The sequence below is a fragment of the Lepisma saccharinum genome, chromosome 6 (assembly GCF_977018435.1).
Source record: "Lepisma saccharinum chromosome 6, izLepSacc3.1, whole genome shotgun sequence".
Lineage (NCBI taxonomy): Eukaryota > Metazoa > Arthropoda > Insecta > Zygentoma > Lepismatidae > Lepisma > Lepisma saccharinum.
In genome coordinates this window covers 52298573-52321197 of record NC_139234.1, presented here as the reverse complement: position 1 = coordinate 52321197, position 22625 = coordinate 52298573, and the positions used below count along the sequence as shown (strand labels likewise).

Below are 22625 nucleotides of genomic sequence, written 5' to 3'. Positions count from 1 at the left end.
GGATATGTCCGATGAATCTCAGTCGAACATTTTCCCACTGGAGGCAGATAGAAACATGGTTATTGAAATTAACCAGCAGGTCAATATTTCCCTCTAGCGGTTCGTAAAAAGAACCTTGTCAGTTTGTGTTCCTCTGAATGGTTTAAAGGTGATGTCAAGTGTAGAACTTCAATCATTCCCTCCTCACACCAGTGGGTGAGATCGGTTCTCCCACTTCCATTATAGATCCTGAAAGATAATAATGCGTGTAAGTCGTACTTTACCAGCTCTACAATTTATATCCAAATTAGAAATGGCAATGCTTTATAATCAATCACCTAGTTTTACATTAATACATATTACAAACATGCAATATTATGAGTCGTGCAAATTGCGAATTATGAATCGTTAGGGGCATGCAATTTCGTTTTTGACGAAAAAATGAAGTCAAAAAATACATTGTAGTGTTAATTTTTCATGATTTTGAAAGGTGTGGGATGCATTTTGCTACCATGTCTTGTCACGAAATAATGCGAAATGAACTGCAAAATAAACATGAAATTTAGGGTTTCTTTACCAATGCGACACCTTCTGAGGTCAGAATTATCCTGTGAGTTATGCAATTCACGGAAAATTGATTAATTCTCCTGTTATGGTAGAAGCAAAAATGGACTCCTTTACACAGAAATAAACTTTATACTCTGATAACTACACAAATGTGCTTTTAGAAGTGAAATGTTAATTTTGTGTAATAAATGTAGTTTTAAGTCAAATTTAGGATTATATACACAATTTTAAAACCAAAATGTATTTTTTATACCACTTTTCATCCAATTTTTCACCACTATAACACTGAAATTTTATTTTATTTACCGCTTTTGAACCCAAAATTGACTACATTTTGGTGCCGAAATTTTGCTTTTTTATATATAAAAAAATAATAATAAATAAATAAAATAATAGTACCATAGCATTAGGAGCAATATACACTCACTTCTCAAAAAATTGAAAGCGAGGTCCCTTGTTCAGGAGGAATATCCGACCAACATTTATCATAAGTGTTGACCAACCTGTTGAGAAAGAAACAATGAACTTTCTTAAAATGTTAATGAAATGTAATGTATTTTTTTACTATCCACCTCAGGCCGTAATCATGTATTATTTTTGGACTATCAAAGGAACTAAAAAAGAACTCCTCCCCCCCCATTGAAAAATGAATGGCCAACCAAAAATGTATATTTCACACATGCTTAATTTAATTTCAGTCATAGTAATTATGTTAATTATTGTATATTGGTTGGATGAACATGATCATTTCAGACTGAATGAGTGCTTTTTGTGTGGGATGCAAGACTATGGATCAATATATGCCTTTTTTGTTTTCACGGATACAATCTTGAGTACGTCGATAAACGGGTAAAAACAAGAAATGATGATAAAATAAATCGCCTTGATTGAAAACCAACCCCACCGTTTGAGTTTGCCGAACAGCATAATCGAAAAGAAAAATGCGGGAAAATAAATACTTACAGCGAGGAAGGTTTCTTATGTGCTGTGCATAGTGTTTATATTTTTTGTATTGCTGTTGGTTCCTCATTAGAAATGCCACTGAGGGAGGCACCAACATCAAGTTCTCTCCCTTCCAAAATCTCTACATTTTGGCAGACATGTGGGCACACCCTGAAATGAAGAAGTAGGCATACTATTTATAACAATAAATATAAGTAAATAACCGTAAGTTACACTCCTAGTCACTTTGTGATGGGAATTGTTTTGCAAACAATTTACATAATGATCATTAATATAATAAATGTGTAAGTCAAATGTTATTTTCTTATGTTTCTGGTACATGATATATCATTTACTTTAATTTTACACTCTCTATATATGCATATACCTTAAGCATTTTCTCGTACTAAGCAAGAACGTTCGTTCACTTACTTAATCTTGTTGCACGAAAGTATTATTAATGTACTTTTCCTTCTTCATTACCAAAACCGCAAATCAAGATTTCTATGAACATGTAATTACAGCAATCAATTCAAAATATTGAATTCTTTCGTGTTGTATTTAGAAATGACAGATCGTGGATGTTTCACTAATAAAAGTAGATACTTATAGGTAGAATTCCTCAAAAAAGTGACTTATTTCCAGACACAGATTTCATTGGTATTGCTGGTCTGTATTAATTCTTATGTTGTTATGGCTACGTTTCATTAAAATCCTCACAGACTTCGGTGACATTACATCTTGTCAATGAAATATATATGTTTATGTATGTATATATATGTATATGTGTGTATGTGTGTGTGTGTGTGTGTGAGAGAGAGAGAGAGAGAGAGAGAGAGAGAGAGAGAGAGAGAGAGAGAGAGAGAGAGAGAGAGAGAGAGAGGTAGAGGTAGGTAGGTTGCAATCATCAGCGAGAGACTTATTTTATGGTTGTTAATAAAGAAAAGAAGAAACAAGAAAAAGACAGAACTGCAGCAACCTTGAGGAAGTCATTAGTTCCTATCATCACCAGCACACTCTTCCTGTTCACGGAATAGTTCTGCAGAACACTGATGAGATCGTATTTGGTCTGCCCACTTATAAAAAACACCAATTCTGTTTACTAAAAAGATAAAGAACATTTTTTTTACACAATGAAGTAAGTAATAGATTCCAATACATAGTGATTTATCCTTGCTGCACTCGTCGAGGAACTACCTTCCCAAGGGGCGAAATTACATAATATCGTATTAAAAATTATGGATACTCGAGTTTGTACTACAATTAAAAATTAACCATACGACATAAAATTATAAAAAATGAATTATGAGGTACATCAAAATGTAGCTTATTTAATTCAAAGTTATGGTAACCAAACTTTTTTAGAATGTGTCTTCGAATTTTTATCGTCTTGAGAACAAGAAAAAGTACCTGTCTTTTTTTGTTTTCCAAAACCTCTTTCTGAAATTCTATGCATGAAACACTTGTGGTCAGATGCTGACGAAATTTAGCAACAGTGCAGGTAGAAAATTCTAAATACAATTCTTAATTCTCAGTTGTTGTTTTTAAATCTGTCATGTAAATGACAGTTCGCTCCGTCTTCCTATTCGGTCATAGTGGAGGCAAGAAAATGACGTAATTTTCAAAGGAAAATCGTTGAAATTTCATGATAGGTTGTCGATGGGGTGAGCAAAAATAGGAAAAGAATGTCAGCTCAATTTGTTTCACTGAATATTGTTGTACAAGGTATCAAGTATTGGTAAAAATTTACTATCCTTCGGACACCTCTAATTTTTTTGTTTCGTCAACTTTTGACATTCGTACTTACGTATCTGCTTCGCGGAACATTCCTGAAGGTGTATCAACGTTGTTCTGATGAAATTAATTGCAATTTTTCACATTACCAGTACGTCTTTCTGATAGGCTTTTTCGCTTGCCTGAGACGAACTAACCTAACCACGTGCCAATGGTTCGCAATTATTTCCAATTTCTAGATCCTGATACTAACACCAAATTTTAACTATGTTTCCTAACCTAACAGAACTAACCTATCCACGTGCCAATGGTTCGTGGAGAATTAATTTTCAACGAACAACATTAATTTCCACTATGAAACATACCCACATCACACAAAACACCTTCCAGATGTTAGACAATACTACAGGAACTTATTACGATAAGTAGTTTCTTCTGTAGAAATGAAGAAATCTGTCCGAAGGATAGTTAACTAGTACCATTTTTTTTTTTACTGAATATTGTTACACAAGGTATCAAGTATGTACCACGTAAATGACAATTCGCTCCATCTTGTAATTGTGGCGAGAACATGATATTTCGGGGAGAACTTTCTGGTATCCTGGCAGCCTTGAGCACGCCGATGCCCTGCAGCATTTTCCTCAATGTCGATGGATCTGGTTGTCACTAAGATATAGAACGTTGCAGAAGTTGTTTTTATAACAAATAACTTTTTTTCAAAATCGAAACATGTAAGAATTGCTTTCGTAGCATGATTAAATCGCAACAACATAAATAACCTTTTTTTCAGAATCCAAACAGTGTTCATTACTTTAAGGATGGTTCAAATTTTGCGTGACAATGATTTCTAAAATTCTACGATAATTAGTATTTCTTCAAATTTACAGAAGAAATGACAGGAAATTACTAACGGAATTGAGTTCCTGTGGACTTTTGGAAGCTGGGAATAAGTTTGGAAACACTGCATATCATCTGACGATAGCCAACGTGAGTCAACATTTGCCCGCCATATAGCAACGACCAATAAATACTTGTAATGTGAAAAATTACGCTCTTTTCAGTGAAAAAAACATAGTCCCAAGTAGAAAATGTTCCACTATGCATATAAGGTAAGTACAAATGTAAATAATTCGGTAATAAAAAGAGGTTTTTTCGTCTTTGAACACTTTCATTTTACCATTTTTTTCCTGCCCCTTTTGATTGAACCGTTCCATTTCCCAAGACACTTGTGTTTTCACTATATCTAACTGTTACCCTGTTTTCACTATATCTAAACGTTACTGTCTGGTTCTTATTAGATCAACCAATTATTACATAATTGCCAATTAAAATATACTATGATACTTACAGTGACATATTGCTTCACAAGTGTGTCTATCTCTGCTTCTTCGAGACCTAGATAGCTTTTTTCGTCTTTGAACACTTTCATTTTACCATTTTTTTCCTGCCCCTTTTGATTGAACCGTTCCATTTCCCAACACACTTGCTGAAACACATTGAAATCGTATCCAGACATACTGAATCTGATCGTATCATCGTAAGCAATCGTACGATTCGACATTAGATTTGACATTTGACGAACAGCCGATATGGGATATGGTAAGGGTGGGCTTCATCAAAAAAAAGAAGGCCGAGTCTGCTGCCACGCACGTGTCAGCAGCAAGAATAAGCGTCAAATTTGCTGCTGCCACGTAATTCGTCTGCTAAGAGGATGTTACAAATCTTAAGAACAGATTAAGACGAGAGAAATGCAAGTTTATGATTAGTGGGAATGAATGTACAGGTAATTTAGAACCTTATTCTTTAGAAAGCATTTAGCGATATTATTTTAATGCTTACAGAACTTAACCTAACTACGAGAGCATTTAGGTTTATTATTAGAAGAATGCTGAGGGACCTAATCTTAAAACATTTTTGTGAAAGTAATCGCTACAACTTCGCAGTATGTGTTACAGACGTAATTGCATACATAGCATGATGAAATCACGATAAAACAAAGACCGAGTCTACTGCCACGCGCATCTTTTTTGAGGTTGCTGCAAAAAAAGAACGTGGCAGCAGACACTGCCAAAAAAGAAATAGAAAGTTGCTTGAGAAGAGTGCGATAAGGATTATGTGTAAACAAATCTCAACCAACGGGTTAGAAGAATATATGTTCTTTTTAGGGGTGTGCGGGATCCCGAAAAGTCGGGAACCGGGATCGGGAAAAAAAATTCCCGCCCCTATCCCGATTTCGCGAAATGACTTCCCGACTTTACGGGATCCCGAGCAGAATACCGAATGGTCATTTTAAAAAGTCGTCAATTCTTGACGTTTTCTGCATTGTAAATGTTTGTAACTTATCGGAAATTGTTACTTTTTGTTCCAGAAGTGCAAAAACAAGCACTTAAGATGGAAATTAAGTGTAGAATTTGAGATTTCAAGAGCTTTGGGAAATTTCGAACATTTTCCGTCCCGAAAATTTCCCGACTTTGTCGGAAAGTTGAGAATTTTCCCCGTCCCGAATGTCGGGATTTGAAGAATTTACCGTCCCGACCAAAAAAATTCTGTCCCGCACACCCCTACCCTGCAGTATGGTAAACCTTATCTCCAAAGGGAAATAAACTGTCCTTGCCGCCACTGTACTCATAACAATGAGTATTTTTTCTTTAACGATTTTAACTATAATTTACTGTGGAAAGGTTGACTTTCTTTTGTTTAAAACATTTTTTTAACTCATGTTTAAAACTATGTTTAAAACAAAAAAACATGTTTTAAAAAAACAGTTTTTGTTCTTTTTTTTACCATCTGGTTTCCCAACAAGAATCCTGTAAACTCCTCTTTCCTCTCCCATTCGTGCCACATGGCCTGCCCACCTAAGTCTTCTTGATTTAATTATTCTAATAATATCTGGACATGAGTACAAATTATGTAGTTCTAAATTATGTAACCTCCTCCATTCACCTGTCTCCTCATCCCTTTTAGGTCCAAATATTTTCCTAAGGATCTTATTTTCAAATACTCTCAATTTATGTTCCTCTTTCAATGTAAGGGACCAAGTTTCACACCCATATAATACTACAGGCAAAATTACTGTTTTGTATATTTTAACTTTTAGTTTCTTAGATATTAAACGAGAAGACAAAAGTTTATGAAGGCCTGTAGGAAGGCCAAGACGAAGATGGAGGGACAACGTTGAGATGGACCTAAAGGAAATCGGTAGGGATGGAAAAGAGTATATAGATCTTGCTCAAGATAGGGAAAGATGGAAGGCCTGTGTTGCTGCAGCCATGAACCTTCGGGTTTAAGAAGGCTAGAGAGTTAGTTAGTTAGTTCTTTTTTTTTTTTTTTAAAAAAAAAAAAAATTTTGCCAACCCTGGTTATGCATACGAGAGCTGTACTTGTGTATGTCCAGATTTTTTGAGAAGATTTTAGAATTTGTACTCTTAACACATTTTTGTGAAAGTAATCGCTACAACTTCACAGTATGTGTTACAGACGTAATTACATACATAGCATGATGAAATCACGATAAGACAAAGACCGAGTCTGCTGCCACGCGCATGTTTTTTGAGGTTCCAGCAGAAAAAGAACGTGGCAGCAGACACTACCAATATTTTAATGGGCAGTTTTTCATCTCCGCTAACATCTGTTGTTTTTTTTTTTCCGTCGGGGAGGTCAGATCCACTTCTTAATATGTGTATTCTAGCTCGTTGGAATGGTCAAATTAACTGAATACTGAAATATTCGTTAATTGTACATTATCTGGTATACTCTTAGGTTTATGCTCACATTCCTCTTTTCTTTTCGTATTCGACGATTTCTGTGCTCGGGTTATGCTACGTAATTTAATAATAGTTTATCAATAAACCAGATGTGGATGCACTCCTGTCTAGTATATTATTATCCTAAACGGAAAAAGAAATCATACCAATCACCAGAGGATAACATTTATCACTTTTACGAAATGCAATATAATTATCAGGCCATCCCGTAGTATTTATTTTCGTATACATTATGATTGGACAAAGAATTAATTTCAAATGAGCTTTAAAATTATTGCATAGATAAAAATCGAGAATATGGCTAGTAAAATACCTCGTAATGCTCCGAGTTTGAAACAGGTAAGAATTGTAAGAGAAGAAACTCTGACGTAATATAGGAAAATTAATATACCGATAAAGTGCAAGGGTAAATTCTGAGAATGAATATAAGTTTTCACGTACATTATTTACTTTTTATTCAGATTAACAAATTTCGACTGCAGCAACCTATCAAAGTCCTGTTTTTGCTTGTCAGATGTAACGATCAAGACAGGCGGCTTAAGTACTACACCTACAGTGAGTGTAAAAAAGTGGTTGGGATCCGCTCAGGGTTGTGGGTACATGTAGGCGAGTGGAATGAAAACCACATTATTCTACCTCATATACTTGCTTATCTGATACAAGAGGAAAATACAAAATATAAAAATTAAACCATCTATAAACAATAATAACGAAAATATCACATATTTTGAACACAAAAAGGCGTTGGACACTTGCCATTCTTCTCCATATTATTTTCTGCAAAAAACACAAGCATTTAATATTTTGTTGGATTTTCTATGGCACGAATCACTGCCTGGAGCCTGTCTGGTACAGATTTTACCAGATCTGGGTAAATGTGCGATAACGCCCGGACACCTTTCACTCATTTATTTCCTTAATTTTACCACTGGTACTTAGCTATTTTGCCTTGCGGAACATTCTTTAAGGTGAAGTTATGCCTTTTTCCATAAAATACTGTCAACTTTTCATATTACGATTGATTATTTTTCTTACTTGTTCCGCTTCTGTAATAGACAATATGGTGTGCACTCTTAATGGATCATCGTGCGTCATGATGCGCCAGCTTGTGTTTTGTCGATTTTCGGTGCGCAAGCAGTGTTTCAAACCTTCATGACTGAAAATTACATACTATTTCGATTTTTTTTTTCAGGTTTACCTGCACAAACCATGCACGTTAGCCCCAAAAACCATCCACGGGTAGCCCCACAAACCATTGACGTTAGCCTCAAAATCCATCCATGGGTAGCCCCACAAAGCATTCACGTTAGCCCCACAAACCATTCACACAAGGTTAGGTTAGGTTCCATTAGCACTCACTTCACCCCTAAATTCATCGAAAAAGGAAAGCGCGGCGAACATAGTTAAAAATAGAAATTTTCGTAAAAAGAAGGCAGTTTCTGTAGCATTGTCGAAGTTCTTCGAGATATTTTCTTTCGCGGAAAGTGAAAAAGTCGTCATAGAATGCTACAGAACAAGAAATAACAACTTTTTATGTAGGGAACTTGCATTTTCTGTAAAGCGACAACATTATGCCCTTGTTTCCATTATGTACCTGCGAGCGTCGAAAGTGATGCGGTCTCGTCAGTGTTTCCAAACGTGCCTTTTTTTTTTACGATAATTTTTTTTTAACTATGCTTACCTAACCTAACCTAACCTTGCCGGAAATGGTCCGTGGGGCTATCGTGAATGGTGTTTGGGGCTATCGTGAATAATTTTTGGGGCTATTGTGAATGGTTTTTTGGGGCTATCCGTTAATGGTTTGTGATGACATAATGAACACGAAAGTAGGTATTTTTCGGTTAAGAAGATTGAAACACTGCATACCCACTCCAAATCGACAAAACACAAGCACGACGCGCGATGATCTATGACGAGTGCACACCATATTGTCTGTTACCCAAGCAGAACAAGGAAGACAAATAATGATTCGTAATATGAAAACTTGACACTATTTTATGGAAAAAGGCATAACTTCACATCAAGGAATCTTCCGCAATGTAGAATGGGAAAGTATCAATGCCAAAATTAACGAAATAAATGAGTGAGAGGTGTTCGGGCTATATCGCATAATTACTGAAATGGCATTCCATTCTTTGTGCAATACTAATTTTAGGTCGGATTTGTTGGATATGTTCCTTTTTCTTACGTTTCTCTAATGCACTCCATAAATTTTCTATGGGGTTCAGATCTGGGGATTGAGGAGAGGAGGGGGGGGGGGTGAAGTTGTTTTGGTGTGTTATATAACAGCCACAATTTTGTATTAAGGGCGGTATGCTTAGGATCGGGGCCTGTTGAAGCAAGTAATCATTACCAAAGTTTATTTGAGATGCATTAGCACTCAAATTATTCTTCAATATATCAATGTACATGTACTGATCCATCGTCCCCTCTATGAAATGCAACTTGCCGACCCCAGCAGCACTCATACAACCCTATACTAAGAGTGAACCGCCACCGTGTTTGACAGTTGGGATTAAGTTTCGCGGCTTCAACTCTGTATTTCTTTGTTGCCATACCATATGCCTACCATCCGACCCAAATAAGTTGAATTTGCTTTCATCCGAAAAAATGACCTTGTTCTAGAAGTCTGCATCGTAATTGCGGTGATACAGGGCAAATTCGAGGCGCTTCTTTCTGTTTATTGCACTAACCCAAAATTTCTTCCTTGCCACTCGTCCATGGTAGGCATATCGTCGCCATACATTACGAACTGTATAGAGGAAACTTGCTTACCTCGATCTTGAAGGCTTGCAGCCAACGTTGGAGCACTAGTTTTGGAGTATTTTTTGATAGTTCGCAAAATAAACCGTTCGTCTTTCACAGAAAGCACTCTTGGTTGTCCACTCCTCGGCTTATTTTCTACTGTTTTTCTTTCGCCAAAGCGATCTATGATTACGTGCACTGTTGATTTAGGAATTCCGGACAAGCGTGATATGTCCCTTAATGATTTGCACTGATTGTGAAGCCGCATAACTTGCCGACGTTAAAAAACCGTGAAAACTCTCCTTCTGGGACCCATGTTGCACTATCGTGTTCAATGAGGCAGAGCTACTGCCGGTACTTAAACTTGCTAACTGACAGCTGCGAGCCCAGAGGTTGAAGGGGTCAGTGGTACGTGTATGGCAGTCCAGGTTTATTGATCGTGTTTCACAGAGGATCTTTTTAATGTTTTTTACTAAGACTTTCGGTGCCCATAATTTGTGATATTTTTGTTATAATTGTTCATGGATTGTTTATGTTTTGATATTTTTATTTCGTTGTTGGGCCAAGAAAGAAAGAATTTGAGGTAGAACCATTACACTTTTATCCCGCTCACCTACCATCATCCAGAATGCCAAGATAATCCATTATTAACGTAACTACTGCAGTGTCCAAACACTTTTTACACTCACTGTAAGTTTCATGAAAGTCTCTCATCAATCTTTGATGTACTTGTATTTATGTAACGTTTATATATTTTTACATAAAATATGATTATTATTATTTACAGTTTTTGCTCCATCAACAAGTTCTTCAGTTATATAGAGACTACTTGCGAACAATCAAGAAAGTACCTGATGAAACTAGTAGGAAAGAAATGTTAGAATGGGTACGAAATGATTTCAAAAACAATAAAAATCAATCAGATGAGGTGGGTAATTTGCACTCTGTGTACAATATTTGGTAACAGTTCATTATATCGGAGACACTTTTCTTCAAATTTACAAGAGAAACTACTTACGGAAATCAGTTTCTGTAGCATTGTCGAAGTTCTTCGAGGTATTTTCTTTCATCTTTCAATCTATTTTACCCCAAATCAATTCCCGTTGCTTCAATTCAAGCGAAAACATAACCATGCCGTTTCTTAACTATGTTTGCCTGACCTAACCTTCTGTGAATGGTCCGTCGGGCTATCCGGGAATGGTTTTTGGGGGCTATTCGTGGATGGTTATGCAATCCAAAATGGTTTTTGGGGCTATGCGTGAATGGTTTGTGGGGCTCGCACCATGACGTTCGTTCCGTAACACTTCGAGAAATGGCTTATTTTAGTGTAAAAAATGTTTCTAATCATGTGAAAACCTTAAATATGTTCTGCAATACACAATTGGTAAGTACGAACCATACGAAACAAAATATCCGATTTTAAAGTGTCTCCGATATAACGAACTGATACCCAATATTCTTCTATTACTATTATTTGGTAAAGTTGATGTATAAGCATCACAAAATTATTGATTTGATTACCTGTAGGGTGACGAACGTTTGATGGTGTCAAGGCTCGTGTAGAGAATCATTCAGAGAAATTAAAATTATCACTATATATTCTTTATATATTTGTAAAGTAATTGATATGTACTAACACACAGTAGAATGAAAATAAACTCGATGGTCTATCAGCACAACACACATCAAAAAGAAAACTTTCATATGCAAGCACATAGACTTCCTCTTTCAAAGCATCTCATGTAGCAGGTGTTATAACAGACTCCCCACACACATCAAATTACTGATACATGTAAGACACTGAATGCAATAAAACTGTACTTAACCCTTTACCTGCCAATGTTCCCAATTGGGAACATCAACTAATTTTCAATTTCAACTATACTGAAACAAAATTTTACATAGTTATCTTGTTTGATCTATTAATTTAGGGTGTATATTTACTATTAACAACATTTAATTAATATTTTCATTATTATCGTCTGGATAGTATACTATGAAATTACACCAAAATGGTTAAAATTGCATTCATAAAATTATATATCTTTTATTTACACCCAAATTAATTACTTTTTCTTCTTTGTACATAATCTGGCAGAACATAATGCTAGTATTACCTGAAATGCATTAGAATGGGTTTTTCATTTATTTTTATTAGTCTGGACCTAACTTTATTATCATGTTCCCAAATGGGAACATTGGCGTTTTGTATGGACAATGGTTACAGACAACAAATAACTCGCACAAAAAACTGAAGAGAAATTTTCCCTTCTCACAGATGTGAGGCAAGATTGTTTTGTAACTTGGTCAACAATGGAAAAAAATCATGCTTGTTGTTGGCTACAAGTACATTTGAAATAATTGTTTTTACATTGTTTGTATAACAAAGATCCCGGCGTGTTTTGTGCAGTGCTTCTGTTGATTCATGCCGTCTCGTTGTTATAAAATTCAGTCTTTCAACAACATTTGTATGATCAACATGGCATTGAATTGTTTCCTAACATTGGAAGCAGATTTTCAGTATTTGAATGAAATTTTGGATGACGATACTGAAGACATTGGAGATGTAGTGGATATTTGTCAGTTGCCTCCAGAAGAAACTGCAGATATTACCGATGAGGAAAAAAATTGATGACAACATTTTGGAAGAAGTGGTTCCTTCAGATGTGTGTTGTAAATTGGTTGTCTCAACTAACGTGGAACAATCTACTCTTCAGCCAACCACATCAAGAAAGGCTAAAGGGGCATCAAGTAAACAGGTAGGACATCCTTCGTGGAAGAAGTCTACGGTTATAGAAAACAATTCGCTCCATTGCGATGATTCATTTCAGTGCTCATCCGACAAACACCCAGAATTACTACCACTGGAACCTATTGAGTTGTTTCATAAAATTTTACCAGAGACATACCTCGAGCATCTACCTTCAATTACGTGCCTATATACGGCTCAAAAGGCCAAAATTGTGTCGTTCACCAAACATGACATAGCTCAGTTCTTTGGTTTGCTTCTAATCAGCGGTTATCACAATGTTCCAAGAGAAGATATGTACTTGTCATCAGCAGAAGACGTGACTGTACCAATTGTCCCCACTGCGATGTCTCGGCAGAAGTTTCGGGACATAAAGAAATATTTCCACGTTATGGACAATACTCAATTGAAACAAGGGGATAAACTTTGAAAAATTTCACCATTTTATGTTGAGCCAAACAACAATCTTCAGCACTATGGAATTTTTCATAAACAACTCAGCATCGACGAATCAATGGTTCCCTATTATGGGCATCATTCTTGCAAGATGTTCATAACGGGAAAACCGATTCATTTCGGATTCAAAATCTGGACTCTTAGTTCAAGTGATGGATATCCTTATGTTATGAAAATCTATCAAGGAATGGAAGAAGATGAATCTAACTCTCCACTTGGGACTAGAGTGGTGACAGCCTTATTGAATGTTGTCACTAATCCTCTGCAAGTTGAAGTTTTCTTTGATAATATCTTTACCTCATACACATTGCTGAAAGAGCTGAAAATAAAGGGGTTCAAAGCAATAGGTACAGTATGAGAAGGAAGGACTGGTAAATGTCCCTTGGTTCCCACAAATGAAATGAAGAAAAAGAAAAGAGGAGAGTTTGACTTTCGATGTTGGTGATATTTACATGTGTAGTCACCTTGGCATCCAACTACCAGACACACTTGTCATTAGGAACAGCAAAGTGGTACTCTCGACAATCACAGAAGAGGATTGATGTCCCTCAACCTCACTTACTACGAAAGTACAATAAAGGAATGGGTGTGTCGATGTCTTCGACCGTATGCTGTCAGGCTACAGACCTCAACTGCGAGGGAAAAAATCGTGGTGGAATTTATTTTCCAATGCTTTGAATGTGGCAGTTGTTGCAGCCTGGAAAATTCACCAAGAACTTCATGGGAAGAATTCAAAGAATCACTTGGAATTTCGAAGAGAAGTAGCTACCGTCCTCATTCGCAAAAATCCACGAACATCATCGAGGCCAGGACCACGATTTGAAATCCCAGGGGCTATGAGGAAAACTGATGGTCATTTTGTGATTGAAGCAGGACAAGGAAGGTGTGCATTTTGCCAAAAAAATACTCGCGGCCTACAATGTCGCGAGTGTGCAAGAAATATGCATTTACACTGCTTCCCAGCTTTCCATGGCTTATCACCAGTTTAGGACATTCTGTGTGTGTCTGTATTTTGTTTTTCATTTTCAAATGTGTAACTGTATTTTGTTTTTCATTTTCAAATGTGTAAACTACATATATTTAAAATTTGGTATTGCTACATTTTCAATAAAACAAATCCTTTTCCCCTTGAGTAAAATTGCACAATGATGTTTTCTCATTTTTATACAATTATGTTATCCTATTATTATTTGTATTAGTATTTTGTATTTTGAAGGTTGTAATGTTGTCTCACTCTCTGTAAGCTTATAGGTAATATTTCTGTACATCTACTATGCTAATATATAAACGGAAAATATGCTGGTCCAGTTGAATTATAATTAGAAAACTCTGTAATAATACTTCACACGAAACGCCAATGTTCCCAATTGGGAACACTACAGTTTACATGTAGAGAAAATAATAAATAACAATTCTTTTGAATAATTGTCTTTTATGTATACCAAACAGACAAAAAATACTGATAAACTCATTAATTTCAAATCCAAAGACAATTCGGCGTGTAAAAGGTTAACAGACATAGCACTATGTAAACTTAATGAAGTCAATTAGTAAACTGAATTATTGTCAGTGATCAGAACGCTACATTTTAAAAGTAGCTTCGCTATAGCTAGTCTTCTAAAATGTAGCTTTGCTAGTTACATCTATATTTACCATAAAGTAGCTCGCTATGCTACTCTTTACTTTTGCTCTACTCTGTATAAAAGAACTTAAAACCACCACATAGATATGCAAAAAAAAAGCCCCTAGTATTATAGTTGTACTTACTGGAAAATAGATTGTTATTTATTGTCATGATTCCAGTCATTGATAATTTTGATAGCAGTGTTACTTTGGTACTACTTTCGTATATGTGAAACACCTATAAATAATTTATTTCACACTTTTTTACATTGCTATCATACTATTCTGCATTGTAGAACATTTCTTTAGGTGTAATAATGAATTTTTTAACTAAAATAATGTCTTTCTTACATTTACGAGTACTTACTGTTATTCGTTATTTCGATTCTGTAACACACATTATGGCGATAGCGTACTGGTTCATCACGCGTTGTGCGAGTGTTTTGTCGATTTATGCAGTGTTGCAACCTTGTTCACCGAAAAATACCTGCTTTCGTGCCCGGCTTTGAAATTATGCTAATACCTCGCAAACCATTGACGTTAGCCTCACAAACCATTCACGTTAGCCCCACAAACCAGGTTAGGTTAGGCAAACATAGTTTAAAAAATTTTAAAAAATTAAAAATACTAAACACGTCATGTTATAATGAAAACACGGCGAGGTTTGAAACACTTACTGGGAGTTACGTCATGTAACACACAGAACATTGTGCTCACGTGCAGAAAGCAATGGCGGCAGCAGCAATAATGTGTCTGAGATATATTTTCGCAGATAAACACATGATTTCGCATTAAAATGGATCAAAACTACATTCCCGAACTTCAACAATGCTAAAGAAAATGATTTGCATAAGTACTTTCTTATGTAAAAAGTAAGAAATCCGTTTCCGCTATACGAAAGTGTTACCGTTACTTATTTTTACTATAGTGTTTGAGAATAACGTGCCTATGTAAGTGGCATATCAATTCAAATTTGATTATGAGTTTTCCAATTAGAATGTTACCCAAATTAATGTTTACAACTGTACACACATGAATATTTATTCTCAAGAAAAATATGTTGATTGATATGAAAGTATTCACCTGTGATGTCAGAATGCAAGATTGTTCGCGTGTTGTGCGATAGGCAGTTGCAAAATGAAAAGCACAAATTCATTTTTTTCATAGTGACTTTACATTGCTACATTTGCTTGATGATGGCAAACCACCATGGGTTCACCTTACCTAGCGACTTTCCGGGTAAAAGACCTGCCTTCCGGCAGACAACTCATCATCATCATCATTTGCTTGATGCATTTCAGTTTAGAGGGCACACAGGTTCAAGAACCATTCTTCTAATCGATTCAAAGATGCTCCATTGTCAGTTCCAAAGATTACAGGTAAAAGACCAAGAGGATCGACTCGTCAAGAAAGTGATATCAAGTCGGAAATCACACTAACCAACATTACAAAACAATATTGTAACAGTGACATCCACAGATTCAAACATTGAGGCGATCTGTAAAGTCGAGTGGTGGATCAAATGTTGATACTCTATTCCGGAAATCTCTGGAGGAAAGCTGTCCATAATGGTAGGGAAGGGGAGAAAGCAAGTGGGCGGAGCAAAGCAGTAAATGCCGCTGCAAAGGATTGTAACTGCAGATGGCTTTCTCCTTCCACACAATCACATTACAGTAGAATAGGTAAGACAAGAAACTCCTCGCGGCCTCACGCCCAAGCCATACGTAGGGGAAGGACGCACAGAAGCAGGGTTGGCAGTGCATACGGGTCAAATGTCTACGCAGAACGAGAACACAAGAAAACTAAGCAAGACGATCTGAGTGGTATGGTGGTAAACATACAACTGAATGACCGCGTTCTGCTAAGATGGAATCAATTTTGAACATCTTCAAACTGGGTTTGTTAATTTTCACCAAGGAATACAATTCTGGTGTGCGTCAAAGGGGGTGTTGTTTTGAACGAGCCACTGAATGAATCATAATGTCTTTGCGGGAGGAGGAAGAAGTCGCAGGATTTATTTGTACGTTATGGCATGAGGCGTTGTCAACAACAACAACACTGTTTCGTGTCAAATTTGTGATACACTTCTCCCGGACCCTGTGGCTGAGTGGTTAGCACATCGCGCTGCGACGCCAAGGGTCCCGGGTTCGAATCCCGCTCGGTCATGGTTGTTTGTAAATGTCCATTCATCAATTTCATCACTCATCCCCATCTTCGCAAATTAGCCAAGAGGCACAAAACGCGAAGTAAAATAAAATATATCAAATAATAATAATAAAAAAATTGGCATTCATATCATGGTATTAATCGCCAAAAGATTTTCCAGATTTGAACATTAACCTCCAGCATGTACAACAATTACACGTTGCCCTTTAGACACCGGTGCTTTGACGGCAGCCGCGGTTCCATCCACCCCCAAGCTTCTTTCTTTGTTGTCGAGCTGTGAAAATAAGTCCGTCAACGTAAACAATGGGTCGTCCTTGTCGACGAAAGATTTTTATGGCGTTGAGGTACGTTGAACGTAAACTTCTTATTTCGTCCTTTTCTATAAGCAATTGTGTATTATTTTCTGCTTTTCCCACTTAAACTCTAGGTCACGTATTATCTTGCGCACACACCAGACACTGCCTTGGAACTCTATTCTTTGTTTCAAAACCCTTCGGATACCTTCCCCGTCCGTAAGGTGAAATTCGTGCACAACACGCCTAACGACACACTTATCGAACTCGTCTATATGACTTTTGATTTTTCGGCGAGATCGTGTTATATGGGGCGTATGAAAGTGTTTCTTCAACGTAGTGCATGCTTTACTTTCTATTAGTACAATTCTTCTCACACCTGCTGAATGAAACACCACATGCGCGAGCCACCCTCCTTTGCAACTGGTTTTCGGACATACGAACTCCCACCTCGTCTTTCATAAATACAAATACATTATATACAATTTCTCGCCCTTGGCTGTGGATTACTTTCCGTCCACCGAGTTTACTTGCTTTCTCTGAACTGCAAGCTTCCATGCTAGCAAGTACACTGCACACAAAACAAACACACACTTTAAATGAAGACAGGCAAGTCGATCGCATTGTTTCTCGGTGCTCACACAACATTAAGACGTTCGGCAACCCTGCCTGTGTGCACGATAGGGGAAGTTCGCGCATGCACTTGCCGCGTTTCCGATCCAGCACATCGGTGGGAGAGTTTCTTGTCTCACCTCTTCTACTGTACCTCTCACTTGTTCATTGACGGAAACCCTCTCGATTCACGACTTGCACAGAGATGTGCTCCCACTCGCTCGTCCCAGAGATTCCTGAGACAGAGAATAAGTAAATCCACTGATGTTAACTAGTCCTAAATTCTGTAACATATACATGGATGCTAAAAACAAAGCAGGTGCGATGGTTCAAGTAAAATACGATGAAATGCAATACATGTGAAGTAGATCTACACAGTAAATGATTTGTGGTTTTGCCCAGTCTTCACATACTCAAATGTATGTGACTAATGTAAAAAACATTTTTTATAAAGGAACAATAACAAAGTATCTTGTTTCATAATTATTAACAATTATATAACAATATTTATGTCTTATTTGCAAATTTTCTTCCAAAAACTCATGAGCAACCCTCTCAGGACTGCTGTTCCAATAATGGAATAAATGCGACAGGTGCCAATATAAGCAATATGACGTAAAATGGAGAATAATTATTTATTTTGATGGTAAATGATAGAACTAAGCCAACGAAAAAGTTTTTTTTCCACTGAAACAAAAAGTTGGTCCTAAAAGGGTTAAGAGAAAAGAAAAAGATGGAATTAAAAAATGTAAACTATATTTTTTTTTTTACTTATTGGAAAACTGTCATTTTCTTGAACTCTTGGAAAAAATATTCAAACTAATATACACATGGGCAAAATTAAGAGAATGAACACATAATGTCGTTTTCTGGGTGAATCACCTACCCAAACGTGCAAAGATTGTGCCCCAATAAGAACACCGATTGACGGATGTGCATACGTAGGCGAATGGGATGGTAATGGTGGTGGTGTGGTCGCTGTAGGCATAAATAGCGCCGCAGGCCGACCCACCACGTATTGCATCTGAACAGTTCAGCGTGTACGTATCGTGTGTTGATACAGTCTTGGTGAATTGATACGCAGTGTGGTTCAATGGGTACCTACGTATGCCTAGATGACGGATTGCGATGGAGAATAGTGGGCAGATTGCAGGCAGGCCAGGCTCACGTGCATGTGTCCCGAGAGCTCAATGTGACCCCCAGCGTCATCTGTAATTTATGGGGGCAGTTCCAGGAGTCGGGATCCATAACCAGAAGGCCTGGGCAAGGGTGTCCACGGGCCACAACAGCCAACGAGGATCGTTATGTGGCACTGACAGCGAGGCGCAACAGAAAAGCCACAGCTACACAGCTCTCCCGTGACCTCTCTGTGACCACCTGAATCGTTGTTTCTTTATGAACAGTGTCTCGAAGGCTTCATGAGAGGGGACTGTATGCCAGAGAACTAGCCGTGTGTGTCCCGATCATGCCAACCCACAAGAGAGCCCCACCTTGAGTGGTGCCGGGAACATCAGCCCTGGACCAAAGACCAGTGGGGCCATGTTATGTTCAGTGATGAGTTCAGGTTCAGTTTGGACAGTGATTCCCGACGCATCTTCATATGGAGAGAACGTGGTACCTGATACCAGCCCTCAAACATCGTTGAAAGGGACTGCTATGGCGGCTGTGGTGTTATGGTGTGGGCCAGTATCATGTTGGATGTCCGCACACCCGCTCCATGTGTTTGATGGGACTCACCCTGAGTGGTCACAGGTATAGGGTGGAGATCCTGGAGCCCTATGTGCACCTTTTCCGGGATGTTGTTGGTCCACAATTCATCTTCATGGATGACAATGCCCATCCACATAGGGCTCATGTGGTGGATGAATATCTGGAAACCGATGATATCCGGCGTATGGTTTGGCCAGCCAGGTTCTGAACCCGATAGAGCATGCCTGGGATGTTCTTGGCAGGGCCATTGCACGTCATCAACCATCTCCCCAAACCATCCAGGAGCTAAGGAACGCCTTGGTGCAGGAGTGGATGCTACTGCCACAGGGTATCCTCAACGGTCTCGTGACCAGCATGGGATATCGTTGTGCGACCTGTGTGGCTGTGAGGGGTAACCACATGCCCTACTAATGCCATATCTGGTGAGTTCTACGACCTCTACATTTGGACACTTATGGTGTGATGCTCATTGTCGACGCCCATGCCGGCGTACCTGCATTGTCATATGGTGGTGTAGGTTGTTGTTATGTGTATTCATGCCGAATGTTGTTGCATTCCATCGGCTACTTTTTGCACACGTCGCCATTCTGTGTTCATTCTTTTAATTTTGTCCATGAGTGTATATATACATATTACAAGGGGCATAAATATTTTCTATTATTTGACAAAACTTCTTAAATGTCTCACAATAGTGTTCAAATTCATTTAATGCAAAACAATATTACACATAAATTATTTAAATGTTGACATTTACCTGACCAAAAAAAATGAAAATCTACACTACCAGTAATTTGAATCACTTTGAAAGAAACTGCAACTTTAGTCATCCCCGGACATGGGCAAAACTGATACAGTCCTAGACAAACCAAGACAGTCACCCTAAATGCATGGCTAGTTGATGTTAATTATTCAAATTCTAGTAATTATGGACACATTTTCTATTGCAGCTTACCATTAAATCATTGATTATACATGGACAGCGGTCTTTGAAAGAACTAAAACAGTCTGTGGAATTAAGCAAATAAGAATATTTGATTAGATAGGTGAGTAAAACATGAAAACGTGTGGTTTTAATCTACAATTTTGTGTGAACGTACAAACAATATTTGTTAATGTCTGACATAAGTAAAACAAAAACAAGTCAAAGAGTTTACAAGAGACTAAAATATATGATGAAATTTATTGTCAATGGTTACAGTAACCAGTTTGAAAAGCAAAAGTGTTGCAAATTTGACAGTTACGCCTTATCTGGTAAGATTTGCTAATAGATATTTTGAAATTTGAGATGAATATGCCAATGTTATATTTCTCTTCATGATATTATTATTATTTTTACCAGAGCAGTCCACTGTTTCCTTGGTTTCTGATAATTTTTCATCATAATCTACAACAATTGCATGCAAAAATGATATAACAGTTTGACATATTTGAAATTTCTGATATTTTACATGTGCAATTGTCCACAAGAAATTATAGGATCAATAGTTGGTGAAATGGCAAATAGATAAAGAAACAAACTCGGATTCAAACCTGGGCTCATGGATTTGTAGTGAACCATGAGAATAAAGTGATTATCAGAACAACATAGTTATATGAATATAATTCCCTGTATTTCTTTTGCAGTTTTAATGTGGATACTTAGGTATGCCATGTACAATTCCAAGCAGTAAATTGATATGCAAATGAAACACCAGAACTACCACCTTTATCTCTTTATTTCCGCGTGTGGTATTGAACATACAATTTATGTGAATATGAACTATTGATGAAGTGGCCTTGTACAGTCAACAACAAATATAAATTGTAGGCAAATTGTCCATCCCTATTTTCGTTGCTTTTTTATTCTATATCCTGTGTTGTTTTAAGGAAAGAAATTCTGTTGATTTGAAGCAGGTGTTGCCCTCTGCTTATGGACGTTTTTATTTCAATTCATTATCATCACATTGAGTGAAACAGACCAAATGAAAATAGTGATGGACAATTCGCCTACTGTTTCTTTTGCCATTGGGTGTACATGTAATAGAAAAATAGACATGTGATACATGCTATTGTGCAATAGGAACAATGAAACTTATTTTGTGAAATTAAGTTGGTGTTTTTCTAGATAGACATATGTGATAACATGTGAAGTGCACTTTATTGCATATATTGTATATAAATAGCTGTAATAAATTCATCATATTATATTCATTATTTTCTTTTAATGGTACTTACCTGCAACAATCTTGGCAAAACTATTTCATAGAAAGAAGGAGATCATGTGGCTGTGGGACTGAACTATGTAGAATTTTAAGATTAATTTTTCAAACATTTTTACAACATGAAATTCTGTATTGTTTAGCTGTTTGATTTAAATATTACATGTTCAGTATAAAGTAATGTCAATAATTTATTTTGAAAAAAATAGGGAAAGATAATACTGAAAAGATCATTTGTGTGACTGGCGACAAGTCACAACTTCACAAAATAAATTATGATTGTATGAATTTTATTCCCTGTCATGTGGTTCTAAAAATTCCTAGAAATGCTATTCCTGAATACACTACTTTTGCCTTCCAGCAGGTAAGGGCCTTTATATACATTGTTTTCACATTCCAGCAATCTACCATAATCAATTATTTACTGCAGAGGGAGAATCAGGCTCTTATGGAGTGAAATTCTGAATTCCTTTTTCGGTTTATTGTGACGACCACAGGAACTTGCCAAAATGAATGTATTGCATGCAAAAGTAATCTTTTCTCAAACAGTGGACTTTTGTGGTACCTATGTTCAAGTATTAAACTTACATTGCCTCATTGCTACTAGTTCAATGTATGGGAATAGGTGGTAACACTGTTATTTTGTATTGCTTAATATGTTTAGATCTATTTTTTTTTTTTTAAATGAAAAACTACTGGAAGATTTTCAAGTAGACTTTGCACTATTGAAGGTACATAGCAGTGGTACATCTAATATTTTTTTCTATTTGCTTTAGTTTATTTCAGGGGCCACTGAACTTGTTTGGATGCATCACATGGGAGGGATGTCAGCTTTCTTTCTTGTGAAAGCTCCGACATTTCCTCCCAAAATAAAACAAATTTCAACTATCTACAACAAACAATTCCAGTTCTTGTCTGAAAATCCATATTTTTGATGGCCTCTCCTGTGGCACAGTGGTTCAGATCCCACTTTCAACTGTAGGCCCAGTTCCTATTAGCCTATCTGTGCACAAAGCAGACCTAAAACAACAACTTTTTGACAAACACATAAAAATCATACTGCACTGTCCTGTGCCAGCTGTCCTCA

The 22625-nt window shown here is 37.0% G+C and overlaps 1 protein-coding gene and 1 long non-coding RNA gene across 2 annotated transcripts; one reads left to right on the top strand and one right to left on the bottom strand.

Moving 5' to 3' along the window:
• Positions 1-1530: 1530 nt before the first annotated feature.
• Positions 1531-4754, bottom strand: LOC145989389 (uncharacterized). The gene is made up of 2 exons (XR_014441833.1): positions 4571-4754; positions 1531-1659 (listed from the first exon to the last, which is right to left on the bottom strand). It is a non-coding gene; the product is annotated as an uncharacterized LOC145989389 (long non-coding RNA).
• Positions 4755-7019: 2265 nt separating this feature from the next.
• On the top strand, positions 7020-21515 carry LOC145989388 (LYR motif-containing protein 2). Its single transcript, XM_083124730.1, has 4 exons — positions 7020-7325; positions 10519-10659; positions 20288-20383; positions 20964-21515. The coding sequence occupies exons 1-3, from the start codon at positions 7284-7286 to the stop codon at positions 20363-20365; spliced, it is 261 nt and encodes an 86-aa protein (XP_082980856.1). The 5' UTR covers positions 7020-7283; the 3' UTR covers positions 20366-20383; positions 20964-21515.
• Positions 21516-22625: the final 1110 nt, after the last annotated feature.